The 14380-nt window shown below is 56.4% G+C and overlaps 1 protein-coding gene across 1 annotated transcript; it reads left to right on the plus strand.

Annotated features, from left to right (window-relative positions):
• Positions 1–474: 474 nt before the first annotated feature.
• Positions 475–14371, plus strand: LOC137677386 (signal-induced proliferation-associated 1-like protein 3; the record flags this gene model as incomplete). The annotated part of the gene is made up of 14 exons (XM_068424690.1): positions 475–517; positions 2755–4224; positions 4310–4440; positions 5347–5535; positions 5619–5793; positions 5868–5971; positions 6240–6397; positions 7260–7836; positions 9078–9352; positions 10285–10533; positions 12619–12762; positions 12843–12955; positions 13032–13141; positions 13253–14371. Coding segments are annotated over exons 2-14 (4686 nt in total), but the record flags the coding sequence as incomplete, so codon positions are not given.
• Between the last annotated feature and the right edge of the window lie 9 nt (positions 14372–14380).

A 14380-nucleotide genomic window follows, 5' to 3' on the forward strand; every position in this document is an offset into this window, starting at 1 on the left:
CCCCCCCCACCCCCCTCACTTGCCCCCCCCTCATTAATTCCACCAATTAATACCCCAATTAGCTTAATTATTGCCCCCTAACGAGGCCCTGCTAATGAGGCTCCGCTGACGGGCCCTCGCTCCCCATGTGGGGCCTATTGGGGTTTATTTAGGATTTGGGGGGGCACAGGGATCCCTGCCCCCCCCCTACCCCCCAACTTGCCCCCCCCCTCATTAATTGCACCAATTAATACCCCAATTAGCTTAATTATTGCCCCCTAACGAGGCCCCGCTAATGAGGCTCCGCTGACGGGCCCTCGCTCCCCGTGTGAGGCCTATTGGGGTTTATTTAGGGTTTGGGGGGCCCAGGGACACCCCACCAGCCCCCCCAATTAATTGCACCAATTAATACCCCAATTTGCTTAATTATCACCCGCTAACGAGCTCCCTCCTTCCCTTTTAACCGTTTCTTTCTGTTTTTTTCCTTTTAATTCAGGTTTTCGCCTCAAATTTGGCCGCGTTGGAGCCGCCCCCCCCGGTAAGGACGAGGATTAAAGTGGTTTTACAACAAAACGGAGCTTAAAAACCCCCAAAACGCCCCAAAAAAGTGATTGAATCCCGCGAAGGGGCCGGAGCCGGGGGCGTTCGCCCATTAATCACCCGTTAATTAAGCACAAAGTTAAATTCGTTTAATGGCTTTGCTAATTCATCCCCAAAAAGGCCTGCGATGGGGAGTAATTTTATTATTTTGTTGTTATTTTATTATTTTTCTTATTATTGTTGATGTTTTGTTGTTGTTATTATTATTATTATTATTTTTTATTACTTTTGATCTTATATTTATTATTATTTTCTTCATTTTTATTATTTTTATAATTTATTATTAATTTTGTTCTTATATTTTTATTACCTTTATTATTATTATTTATATTCTTATTATTTTTATTGTTAATTTCATTGTTTTTATTGTTTTTATTATTTATTATTATTGTTAGTATTTTTTAAAATTATTTTTATTTTTATTATTTTTATTTTTATTATTTTTATTATTATTTGTATTTTTATTATTTTCATTAATTTTATTTTTATTATTGTTATTTTTGTTATTATTAGTATTTTATTATTTTTATTATTCTTTTCATTATTTTCATTCTTTTCATTGTTTATTTTCATTATTTTCATTTTCATTATTTTTGTTATTATTTTTGTTATTATTAGTATTTTATTATTTTTTATTATTCTTTTCATTATTTTCATTCTTTTCATTATTTATTTTCATTATTTTCATTTTTATTATTGTTATTTTTGTTATTATTAGTATTTTATTATTTTTTATTATTATTTTCATTCTTTTCATTATTTATTTTCATTCTTTTCATTTTCATTATTTTTGTTATTATTTTTGTTATTATTTTTATTATTTCTATTATTGTTTTTATTATTTTTATTATTTTATTATATCTATTATTCTTATTATTAATTATTATTTTAATTATTTATTATTATTTTATAGCTATTATTCTTATTATTTTTATTATTTATTATTATTTTATTATAGCTATTATTCTTATTATTAATTATTATTTTTAGTAGTTATTATTATTTTATTATAGGTATTCTTATTAATTATTATTATTTATTATTATTTTATTATAGGTATTCTTATTAATTATTATTTTTATTATTTATTATTATTTTATTATATCTATTATTATTATTAATTATTATTTTTATTATTTATTATTATTTTTGTTGTTTTTATTATTTATTATTTTTATTAATTTTTGTTATTAATTTACTTTTATTATTATTTTTATTACTTTTATTATTGTTATTTTTCTTATTATTAATAATTATTTTTATTATTATTATTATTGGTGGTGGTGGTGATTATTATTGTGATGATGATGATGATTATGATGATGATGACTATTATTATTATTATTATTATTATTATTATTATTATTATTATTATTATTAAATGATGCTGATACGACTCCCCCGGGTCTCTCGCCATCCCCCACCGACCAAGGACCCAGCGGGGGGCAATTTCCCTCTCATTTGGGCCCCCCCGGGGGGCAGAAAGGCCCACGCGGGTCGTTAAACCTTCGCTTTTAATTAGCGACGGGCGGGGCTGGACTTTGACCACCAGGGAGGTGGTGGGGCCACCATCCGTGGGGCACCCAAAGCCGTGGAGATGTGGGGCTGAGGGACATGGTCAGTGGTGGCCTTGGCAGCGTTGGGTCAACGGTTGGACTTGATGGTCTTCAAGGTCCTTCCCAACCCAAAGCTCCACCACAAACCGTGTCCCCAAGGGCCACGTCTTGGGGGGGTTGAAGACAAGACTGGACGTGGCCCTTAGTGCCCTGGGCTAGTTGCCATGGTGGTGTCAGGGCCATGGTTGGACTTGATGAGGGCTCTTCCAGCCTCATCGGTTCCATGATGATCTTGAAGGTCATCAGACATTGGAAGGGGCTGCCCAGGGAGGTGGTGGAGTCACCATCTCTGGGGGGATCCAAAAGCCGTGGAGATGTGGTGCTGAGGGACATGGGGTAGTGGTGGCCTTGGCAGTGAGGGTGGTGAGACCCTGGCCCAGGTTGCCCAAAGATGATGGGAGATGCCCCAAAGGGGTCAAGTTGAGGTTGAACCATGGTCTGGTTGAAGATGTCCCTCCCCATGGACTAGCTGGACCTTTAATGGTCCCTCCTCACCCAAAATGACCCCGTGACGTTCTCGGCGTGGTGGTGACCCTCTTCTCTCCCCTCCTTGCCGCAGCGTGAGGACAACCATGCGGTGGCATCATGGCGTCGCCCTCACCAGCAGCCCCACGGCGGTGACCGAAGCCACCCCAACGCGGCGCCAGCGGCCATGAGCGTCCCCACCCCCCCGTCACAGGCCCCACCATGAGCTCCCACCGCCCGTCGCGCCACGACGACGCCGAGAGTCACCCACCGCCCTTCTGGGTGCAGAATGGCACCGACGTCCCACGCCTGGTGGCCACCACGCCGGTTGTCCCCAAGATGGGGGTGCGCGCCCGCATCGCCGATTGGCCACCCAAGAGAGATGCCACCAAGGAGGCCCCTGGTGGCACCAACCCGTGCCGGGAGGCAACGGGCAACCGGGATGTCTCCTATTACCGGGGTTTTGGTGGCCACCAACCTCTCGCCAACGTTTCGGGCTTCAAAGCCCTTCACCGCTTGGCGCGGAGGAGATCCAAGGACGTTGAGTTCCAAGAAGGGTGGCCCAGTTGCCCAACGAAGGGTTTGGCGCCGTTGCGTCACCGGAGCAGCAGCGAGGTGACGTTGAGCGAGTGCGATGCGGAGGAACCGGTGGAGAGGACCACCAAGGCGGGTGGTGGCCCCGGGCTTTACCGTGAGTACGGCAGCACCTCGTCCATCGACGTTGAGGGCATCTCGGAGCAGAGCTTCTTGGAGATGCTCAACGAGTTGCGCACCAAGAAACCGGATCGGCGAGCGGCGACGCCGGAACGTCTCGGTGAAACCGGTTTCACTCCTGGATCATCTCCTGGTGTCAAGGTGGAGGGGAGAAACGGGCACCACCCGTTGGCTCAACCCAAGGAGAAACCACGTAGGAGATGTCCCAAAGGTGACGCCGGTGGAGAATCCATCTTCAAGAAGCTCCGGAGCGGCCGGAGCGAGGTGGAAACGGGTGGGAAGGAGGTGGAGGAGCCGCGGGCGCCGGAGCCGGCCAAGGCCTGGGTGTGCCAGAAGAGCTTCGCCCACTACGACGTCCAGAGCATGCTCTTCGACCTCAACGTGGTGGCCACCAACCGCGCCGTGGTGGCCCACCGTCGCAACACCACCACGGGAGCGTCGGCCGCCTCGGCCTCCACCGTTCGCGGCGGTGGCTTGGGAGGAGGCTCCGACCCGGCGTTCGCCAGCACCGAGGATCTCAACTGGAAGGAGAACCTGGAGCACGACGGTGGGGACAACACCAGCAACGACCTTCTCCTCAGCTGCCCCCACTTCCGCAACGAGATCGGGGGTGGTGGCACCGCCGAACGCAACGTCAGCTTCTCCAGAGCTTCCGGGGGATCTCCAGGGGTGGCCATGGTGGAGGGGGGGTCACCAGAGCCCCACCTCGACGTCCGTCCCACCAACGCCGCCATCTCGGTGCTGGAGGCCCCCAAGGAACTTCTGAGGAACCTCAACCGCCTCAAGCGCTACAACGTGGAGCACGTGGACCTCGGCGCTCGCTACTACCGAGACCATTTCCACGGCAAAGGTGGGAGAGGCTGGTGGGATCAGGCGTGGTGACATCTCCACCATGTCCCCCCCCAATGCCACCCCCGTCCCCGTTTTCTCCACAGAGCACTCCAACTACTTCGGGGTGGACGAGAAGCTGGGCCCGGTGGCCGTGAGCATCAAGCGGGAGAAGCTCGAGGACCACAAGGACCACGGCCCTCAGTACCAGTACAGGATCATCTTCAGGACCAGTGAGGTACCAGCACCGGCACTGGGATGGGGTGGGGGGGTCACAGGATCAACCAGGTTGGAAGAACCTTCTGGGGTCATCGAGTCCAACCATGGCCCTGGCACCACCATGGCAACTAGACCAGGGCACTAAGGGCCATGTCCAGTCTTGTCTTCAACCCCTCCAGAGATGGTGACTCCACCACCTCCCTGGGCAGCCCCTTCCAGTGTCTGATGACCCTCTCTGAGAAGAAACGCTTGGAAAGGAGCTTTGGGTTGGGAAGGGCCTTGAAGACCATCAAGTCACGTTGCCATGGTGGTGTCAGGGCCATGGTTGGACTCGATGAGCCCAGAAGGTTCTTCCAACCTTATCGATTCCGTGATGATCTTATAGATGTTGGAACATCTGCCCAGGGAGGTGGTGCAGTCACCATCTCTGGAGGGATCCAAAAGCCGTGGAGATGTGGTGCTGAGGGACATGGGGGAGTGGTGGCCTTGGCAGTGCTGGGTTATGGTTGGACTTAAAGAATCGATGAGGTTGGAAGAGCCCTTTGGGCTCATCGAGTCCAACCATGGCCCTCACACCACCATGGCAACTAGACCATGACCACGCCGTTGGTCTCGGCCCATCCATCCAACCCATCCAGACCCCTCTGTAGGCCCTTCCTACCCTCCAGCAGATCCACACTCCCACCCACCTTGGTGTCATCTCCACATCTAGTGAGGGTCCAACTCAACCCCTACGTCTAGATCATCCATAAAGACATTGAGCAGAGCCCTGAGGGCCACCAGTAGTGACCGACCACCAACTGGAGTCAACTCCATTCCCCACAACTCTTTGGCCTTGACCATCCAACCAGTTCTTCACCAGTTTTCACCAGTTCCTCCCATCAAGCTTCACCAACCCCTCCCATTTTTTCTCCAACTCCACCAGCTCATCACCCTCCGTGGCTCCATCTTGGAAGATGCCACCCCTACGGCCACCAAACACGGGACTCTCCGTGGCCTCCCCTTGAAGGACGCATTGGAGTACGTCATCCCCCAACTCAACATCCACTGCCTGCGCCTGGCCGCCAGCACGCCCAAGGTCACCGAGCAGCTCCTCAAGCTGGATGAGCAAGGGGTAGGAGACCACGGGGGGTGGACTTGAGAAGGTCCCGTTGGTTCTTCACCGTGGTGGACCTCCAAAACTTCGTCTCCCCCCAGCTCTGTCGCCGCCACAAGGTGGGCATCCTCTACTGCAAGGCCGGGCAGAGCTCGGAGGAGGAGATGTACAACAACGAGGAGGCCGGGCCGCCCTTCGAGGAGTTCCTCACCCTCCTGGGCGAGAAGGTTTGTCTCAAGGCCTTCACCAAGTACGCGGCGCAGCTGGACACCAAGAGTGAGTGACACCCAGGGTGGGGGTCCCATAAGTGTGTCCCCCCACCCACTTCACCGCTCTCACCCCCCCCGTAGCCGACTCCACGGGCACCCACTCGCTCTACACCACCTACCAGGACTACGAGATCATGTTCCACGTGTCCACCATGTTGCCCTACACCCCCAACAACCGCCAGCAGGTAACGCCCGGCCCCGGGGGGGCACCCATGGGACCTCCCACCCCTCCCTCAGCCAAACTGGGGGGTCTCGGTCCCCTTCCTGCCCGGACACGGTGGGTTGGGGACCCTCTGTCCAGCTGGGACCCACCGTGACACCCACAGTCCCTGGGACCCCCTCTGAGACCCCCACCACCCTCTGGGACCCCAACCATGACACCCACTGTCCCTGGGACCCCCCACCCTCTGCCCACCCGGGTGGTCCCCCCGTCCCTCCTCTTCCTCCCTCCAGCTGCTGAGGAAGAGGCACATCGGCAACGACATCGTCACCATCATCTTCCAAGAGCCCGGCGCGGCGCCCTTCACCCCCCAGAAGATCCGCTCCCACTTCCAGCACGTCTTCATCATCGTCCGAGCCCACCACCCCTGCACCCACAACGTCTCCTACAGGTGAGACCCCCCACCCAAGGGGCTCCAGGGTCTCGATGACGTGGGGGTGGCTTGAAGGTATCTCCCAAGGGTGGTTTTGGGCCACCAGGGAAGACGTGGAGGTGGCCAGAGATGAGCACAGGAGCTGGATGAGGTTCTGGAGAACAAGCGGGGCGAGGAGAACCTCAACTGGCCTCTGGGCTCATCGAGTCCAACCATGGCCCTGACACCACCATGGCAACTAGACCATGGCACTAAGGGCTATGTCCAGTCTTGTCTTCAACCCCTCCAGAGATGGTGACTCCACCACCCCCCTGGGCAGCCCCTTCCAGTGTCTGATGGCCCTTTTGGAGAAGAACCACTTGGAAGGGAGCTTTGGGTTGGGAAGGACCTTGAAGACCATCAAGTCATGTTGACGTGGTGGTGTCAAGGCCATGGTTGGACTTGATGACCCCAAGGGCTCTTCCAGCCTCATTGGTTCCATGATGATCTTAAAGGTCATCAGACACTAGAAGGGGCTGCCCAGGGAGATGGTGGAGTCACCATCTCTGGACGGATCCAAAGCTGTGGAGATGTGGTGCTGAGGGACATGGTCTAGTTGCCATGGTGGTGTCAGGGCCATGGTTGGACTTGATGAGCCCAGAGGGCTCCTCCAACCTGGTTGAGTCTGTGATGATCTTGAAGGTCATCAGACACTGGAAGGGGCTGCCCAGGGCGGTGGTGGAGTCACCATCTCTGGAGGGGTTGAAGACAAGACTGGACATGGCCCTTAGTGCCGTGGTCTGGTGGCCATGGTGGTGTCATGGCCATGGTTGGACTCGATGAGCCCAGAAGGTTCTTCCAACCTCACTGATTCCATGACTCTGTTTCTCCATCCCCCAAGCGTGGCCGTCACCAGATCCAAGGACGTGCCACCCTTCGGGCCACCCATCCCCACCGGCGTCACCTTCCGCAAATCCGACGTCTTCCGGGACTTCCTGTTGGCCAAGGTCATCAACGCCGAGCACGCCGCCCACAAGTCGGACAAGTTCCACACCATGGCCACCCGCACCCGGCGCGAGTATCTCAAGGACTTGGCCGAGAACTGCGTCACCAACACGCCCATGGACAACGTTGGCAAGTTCAACCTCATCTCCTTGACCTCCAAGAAGAAGGAGAAGACCAAAGCCCGGGCGGGCGCCGAGCAGCTCAGCGCCGGCGCCATCGCTTGGCGCGTCTCCGCCCAAGACTTCGCCCGCGGCGCGGAGATCTCCTGCGTCTTGGGCATCTCCAACGAGTTCGTGGTCTTGCTGGACCTCACCGCCAAGGAGGTGGTCTTCAACTGCTTCTGCGGCGACGTCATTGGTTGGACGGCCGACGGCGACGCCCTCAAGATCTTCTACGGGCGAGGAGATCACGTCTTCGTCCGGGCGGTGGAGGGTGGCACCGAGGACGTCAAGGAGATCGTGCAGAGGTTGAAGGTGGGTCTCCAAAAGTGGTCTTGAACCACCTCCAGAGTTTGTGTAGGTCCTACTGGAACGTGGAGGATGTTCTTGAGATGTTCTTCAACGCAGAGATCTGGGTTTTGGGGAGGGGAAGGAAAAATGGCCTCCTCAGGGTGGTGGGGATGGGTGTGGTGGACGTCATGGGGACCAGGATGGTTGTGGTGGACGAGGAGATAGTGCAGAGGTTGAAGGTGGGTCTCCAAAAGTGGTCTTGAACCACCCCCAGAGTTTGTGTAGGACCTACTGGAACGTGGAGGATGTTCTTGAGATGTTCTTCAACGTGATGGACATGTGGGGTTTGGGGAGGGGGGAGGAGAGAAGGGCCCACTGGGGTGGTGGGGATGGTTGTGGTGGACGTGGGATGGTTGTGGTGGACGTCATGGGGACCAGGATGGTTGTGGTGGACGGGGAGATAGTGCAGAGGTTGAAGGTGGGTCTCCAAAAGTGGTTGAACCACCCCCAGAGTTTGTGTAGGTCCTACTGGAACATGGAGGATGTTCTTGAGATGTTCTTCAACGCGATGGACATGTGGGGTTTGGGGAGGGGGGAGGAGAGAAGGGCCCACTGGGGTGGTGGGGATGGTTGTGGTGGCCGTGGGATGGTCGTGGTGGCCATGGGATGGTTGTGGTGGCCGTGGGATGGTTGTGGTGGCCATTGGATGGGTGTGGTGGCTGTGGGATGGGTGTGGTGGCCGTGGGATGGTTGTGGTGGCCATGGATGGGTGTGGTGGCCGTGGGATGGTTGTGGTGGCCATGGGATGGTTGTGGTGGCCGTGGGATGGGTGTGGTGGCCGTGGGATGCTTGTGGTGGCCATGGGATGGTCGTGGTGGCCGTGGGATGGGTGTGGTGGCCATGGGATCAGTGTGGTGGCTGTGGGACGGTTGTGGTGGCCGTGGGATGGTTGTGGTGGCCATGGGATGGTCGTGGTGGCCGTGGGATGGTTGTGGTGGCCGTGGGATCAGTGTAGTGGCCGTGGGATGGTTGTGGTGGCCGTGGGATGAGTGTGGTGGACGTGGATGGTTGTGGTGGCCATGGGATGGGTGTGGTGGCCATGGATGGGTGTGATGGCCATGGGATGGGTGTGGTGGCCGTGGGATAGGTGTGGTGGCCATGGGATGGTTGTGGTGGCCGTGGGATGGGTGTGGTGGCCGTGCGATGGTTGTGGTGGCCGTGGGGTGGTTCTGGTGGCCACCATGGGTCCCCCCCTCCTTGCCCAGGTGATGACGGACGGCTGCGACACGGTGGACATGACCTTGAGGAGGAACGGGCTGGGCCAGCTGGGCTTCCACGTCAAGTACGACGGCACGGTGGCCGAGGTGGAGGACTACGGCTTCGCGTGGCAAGCGGGCCTGCGGCAAGGTAGCCGCCTGGTGGAGATCTGCAAGGTGGCCGTGGTGACCCTGAGCCACGAGCAGATGATCGACCTGCTGCGGACCTCGGTCACCGTCAAGGTGGTCATCGTCCCCCCCCACGAGGACGGGGCCCCGCGCAGGTAATGGCCACCGTTGGCCACCAGCTTCGTGCCATAAGTGCCAGTGGCCACCAGCGTCGTGCTGTAGGCACCAATGGCCACCGATGGCCACCAGCGTCGTGCCATAAGTGCCGATGGCCACCGGCGTCATGCCGTAGGGGCCGATGGCCACTGGCTTCATGCCGTAGGTGCCCATGGCCACCAACTTCATACAGTAGGCACCGATGGCCACCAACTTCATGCCATAGGCACCAATGGCCACCAGCTTCATGCTGTAGGCACCAATGGCCACCAGCGTCGTGCCATAGGTGCCGGTGGCCACCAGCTTCGTGCTGTAGGGGCCCATGGCCACCAGCTTTGTGCCATAAGTGCCAATGGCCACCAGCATCGTGCTGTAGGCACCGATGGCCACCGGCTTCGTGCCGTAAGTGCCGATGGCCACCAACTTCATGCCGTAGGCGCTGATGGCCACCAGCTTCGTGCCGTAAGTGCCAATGGCCACCAGTGTCATGCCATGAGAGCTGATGGCCACCGGCATCGTGCTGTAGGCACCGATGGCCACTGATGGCCACCAGCTTCATGCCGTAGGCACCGATGGCCACCAGCTTCGTGCCGTAGGCGCTGATGGCCACCGGCGTCGTGCCATAAGTGCCGATGGCCACCAGCTTTGTGCCATAAGTGCCAATGGCCACCAGCTTCGTGCTGTAGGCACCGATGGTCACCGATGGCCACCAGCTTCGTGCCATAAGTGCCAATGGCCACCAGCATTGTGCCACAAGTGGTGATGGCCACCAGCTTCATGCCGTAGGCACTGATGGCCACCAGCTTCGTGCCATGAGTGCCAGTGGCCACGGGCATCGTGCTGTAGGCACCGATGGCCACCAGTTTCATGCCATAAGTGCTGATGGCCACCAGCTTCGTGTCATAGTCACCGATGGCCACCGTCTTCGCAGGGGCTGGGCCGACTCCCTGGAGCCGAGCGCGGCGGAGCCGAAGGGGGAGGTGGCCAGCTTGCCATCGGGCTACCGGCCGCCGTACCGCAGCCACGGGGGCTGGCAGTGGAGCGGCCCCGCCTCCCACAGCGCGGCGCCGGTGGCCAAGCGGGGCGAGGGGTTGCCCCCGGGCCACGGGCCAGCGACGGGGCGGGGGGCGAAGCAGCCGCCAGTGGCCTACAGGGAGGCGCCGGCGCCGCACGGCAAGAGGTGAGGGAGCCGGGGGGGGTGAGGATGAGGATGGGGTGGGGTGGGATGAAGATGAAGGTGGGGACGGGATGAAGATGAAGATGGGATGAAGATGAGGACGGGGACAAGGACAGTGTGGAGATGGGGATGGGATGGGGGTGAGGAAGGGATGAAGATGAGGATGAGGATGGGAATGGGGATGGGGATGAAGATGAAGAGGAAGATGGGATGAAGACGAAGATGGGATGAAGATGAAGATGGGATGAGGATGGGATGAAGATGAGGATGGGATGAAGATGGGGATGGGATGGGGACAGGATGGGGATGAAGATGAGGATGGGGATCAAGATGGGATGAAGATGAAGATGAGGATGAGGGGATGGGGACGGGATGAAGATGAAGATGGCGATGGGATGAAGATGAGGATGGGGATGGGATGAAGATAGGGACGGGATGAGGGGATGGGGATGGGATGGGGATGAAGATGAGGATGAGGATGGGAATGGGTATGGGGATGAAGATGAAGATGGGGATGGGATGAAGATGGGGACAGGAAGAAGGACAGGATGGGGATGGGGATGGGATGAAGATGGGGATGGGGATGAAGATGGGATGAGGATGGGATGAAGATGAGGTTGGGATGAAGATGGGGATGGGATGGGGACAGGATGGGGATGAAGATGAAGATGAGGATGAGGGGATGAAGATGAAGATGGGGACGGGAAGGGGACGAAGATGGGATGAAGATGGGGACAGCGACAAAGATGAAGATGGGGATGGGGATGGGATGAAGATGGGGATCAAGATGGGATGAAGATGAAGATGAGGATGAGGGGATGGGGACGGGATGAAGATGGCGATGGGATGAAGATGAGGATGGGGATGGGATGAAGATAGGGACGGGATGAGGGGATGGGGACGGGATGGGGATGAAGATGGGATGAAGAAGGGGATGAAGATGGGGATGGGGATGGGATGAAGATGAAGATTGGGACGGGATGAAGATGAGGATGAGGATGGGGACGGGGATCAAGATGGGATGAAGATGGGATGGGGATGAGGGGATGGGGACGGGATGGGGATGAAGATGGGATGAAGATGAAGATCGGGACAGGGACAAGGATGGGGATGGAGACAGAATGGAGATGAGGATGGGATGGAGATGGGATGGGATGAAGATGAAGATGGGGACAAGGACATCATGGGGACGGGATGGGGACAGGGTAGAGATGAAGATGAGGATGAGGATGGGATGGAGATGGGGATGGGGACAGGATGGAGATGATGGGAAAAAGGATGGGATGAAGATGAAAATGGGGATGGGATGAAGACGAGGACAGGGAGAAGGACAGCGTGGAGATGGGGACAGGGTGGAGATGGGATGAAGATGGGGATGGGATGAAGATGAGGATGGGATGGGATGAAGATGAAGATGGGGACGGGATGGGGACGAAGATGGGATGAAGATGGGGATGGGATGAAGATGGGGACAGGGAGAAGGACAGCGTGGAGATGGGGATGGGATGGGGATGAAGAAGGGATGAAGATGAGGATGGGATGGGATGAAGATGGGGATGGGATGAAGATGGGGATGAGGACAGGAGCAAGGACAGCATGGAGATGGGGATGGGATGAAGATGAAGATGGGATGAAGATGAGGACAGGGAGAAGGACAGTGTGGAGATGGGATGGGATGGGGATGAAGTTGGGATGAAGATGAAGATGGGGACAAGAACAGCATGAGGATGGGATGAAGATGAGGATGGGATGATGAAGATGGGGTTGGGATGAAGATGAGGATGAGATGAAGATGAAGATGGGGATGGGGATCAAGATGGGATGAAGATGAAGATGGGGTTGGGATGAAGATGAGGATGAGATGAAGATGAAGATGGGGATGGGGATCAAGATGGGATGAAGATGAAGATGGGGTTGGGATGAAGATGAGGATGAGATGAAGATGAAGATGGGGATGGGGATCAAGATGGGATGAAGATGAAGATGGGGTTGGGATGAAGATGAGGATGGGGACAGCGTGGGGACACCCCGCCACCTCGTGTCCTTCGGGGGTGTCCTCGTGTCCCCCCCCCATCTCGGTGCCTCCAGGCCCGTGAGCTTCCCCGAGAGCCCGCAGCCTTCGTCCTCCTCCTCCTCCTCCTCCTCCTCCTCGCCACCGCACCGCCAGCCCTCGGGCAGCTTCTCGGGCAACCTCGGCCCGGCCTCCGCTAGCCACAAGCCCTCCCCGGAGAGGTGGGTGTGACAATTTTGGGACAACCGGTGGCATTTTTTGGGAGGGGTGGGCAGAGGTTGACGCTGTCCTCGCTCCGCAGGTACGTGGCCACACGGTGGCCACCAGCCGAGCTGCACACTAGCCACGCCGGCGGGGACTCGTCGTCGGGGGGGGGCAGTAGCCACGAGGGCACCCTGGAGCGGCACAAAGCAGGTACGAGAGGGTGGGGACAACCTTGGGGACATCCCCCCCCCTCTATTGTCACCACCCTGAGGGTGGCTCCTTCCAGAGCCGCTGTGGCACGTGCCGGCGCAGGGCAGGTTGCCAGCGGGCGGCGGGGGCAAGCGAGGTGGCAACCAAGAGCCACCGGGCAAAGCTTCTCCTACCGGACACTCCAAGGTGGGCCACCACCCCCACCATTGTCCCCAACCCCAAGTCCCCTCCTTGGGAAGGCCAGATGGCACTTGGTGGCCACCAAGTGGCCACGGTGGCTAGTGCTTGTCCCCACAGGGTGACCCGTCACATTCGAGCCACTCCAGCGACGCGTCCTCGGCCGACGACCCCCCCGACCCGGTCGCCAAAGGCGCCTCCGGTGACATCGATGCCACCAACGTCCCCCCCAAGCCGCCCCCCCAGAGGGACAAGGTCCCCAAGGCCACCGCGGGGGCCACCGCGGGGGCTCGCGGCGCTTGGCAGGACGATGGTGGCCACCCCGGTGACAAGGAGAGGGGACCGTCCCCCGTGGGTGGCACCGGCCAGGGGAAGGGCTACCGGCACAGGGCGGGGACCACCGGGGCCTTGGGGACACCCGGGGCCTCGGTGACACCTGGAGCTTTGGTGGCACCTGGAGCTTTGGTGGCACCTGGAGCTTTGGTGGCATCTGGAGCCTCGAGGACACCCGGAGCCTCGGGGCCACCTGGGACCTTGGGGCCACCTGGAGCTTTGGGGACCTCTGGAGCCTCAGGGACCCCCAGAGTCTTGGGGACACCCGGGGCCTTGGGGACACCTGGGACCTTGGTGGCACCTGGAGCCTCGGTGACACTCAGAGCCGTGGAGACCCCTGGAGCCTTGGGGACATCTGAAGCCTTGGGGACCCCCAGAACCTTGGTGGCACCTGGGACCTCGGTGACACCTGGAGCTTTGGTGACACCTGGAGCCTCGGTGACACCCAGAGCCTTGGGGACACCTGGGACCTCGGGGACCCCTGGAGCCTTGGGGACACCTGGGACCTCGGGGACCTCTGGAGCCTTGGTGGCACCCAAAGCCTTGGTGACACCTGGAGCCTTGGTGACACCCAGAGCTTTGGTGACACCTGGGACCTCGGGGACCTCCGGAGCTTTGGTGACACCTGGAGCCTTGGGGACCCCTGGAGCCTTGGGGACACCTGGGACCTCGGGGACCTCTGGAGCCTTGGTGGCACCCAAAGCCTTGGTGACACCCAAAGCCTTGGTGACACCTGGGACCTTGGGGACCTCTGGAGCCTTGGTGGCACCCAAAGCCTTGGTGACACCCAAAGCCTTGATGACACCTGGGACCTCGGTGACACCTGGAGCTTTGGTGACACCTGGGACCTCAGGGACCTCTGGAGCCTTGGGGACATCTGAAGCCTTGGTGACACCTGGGACCTCGGTCGGTGGC

Source organism: Nyctibius grandis, unplaced genomic scaffold (genome assembly GCF_013368605.1).
Source record: "Nyctibius grandis isolate bNycGra1 unplaced genomic scaffold, bNycGra1.pri scaffold_185_arrow_ctg1, whole genome shotgun sequence".
NCBI lineage: Eukaryota > Metazoa > Chordata > Aves > Nyctibiiformes > Nyctibiidae > Nyctibius > Nyctibius grandis.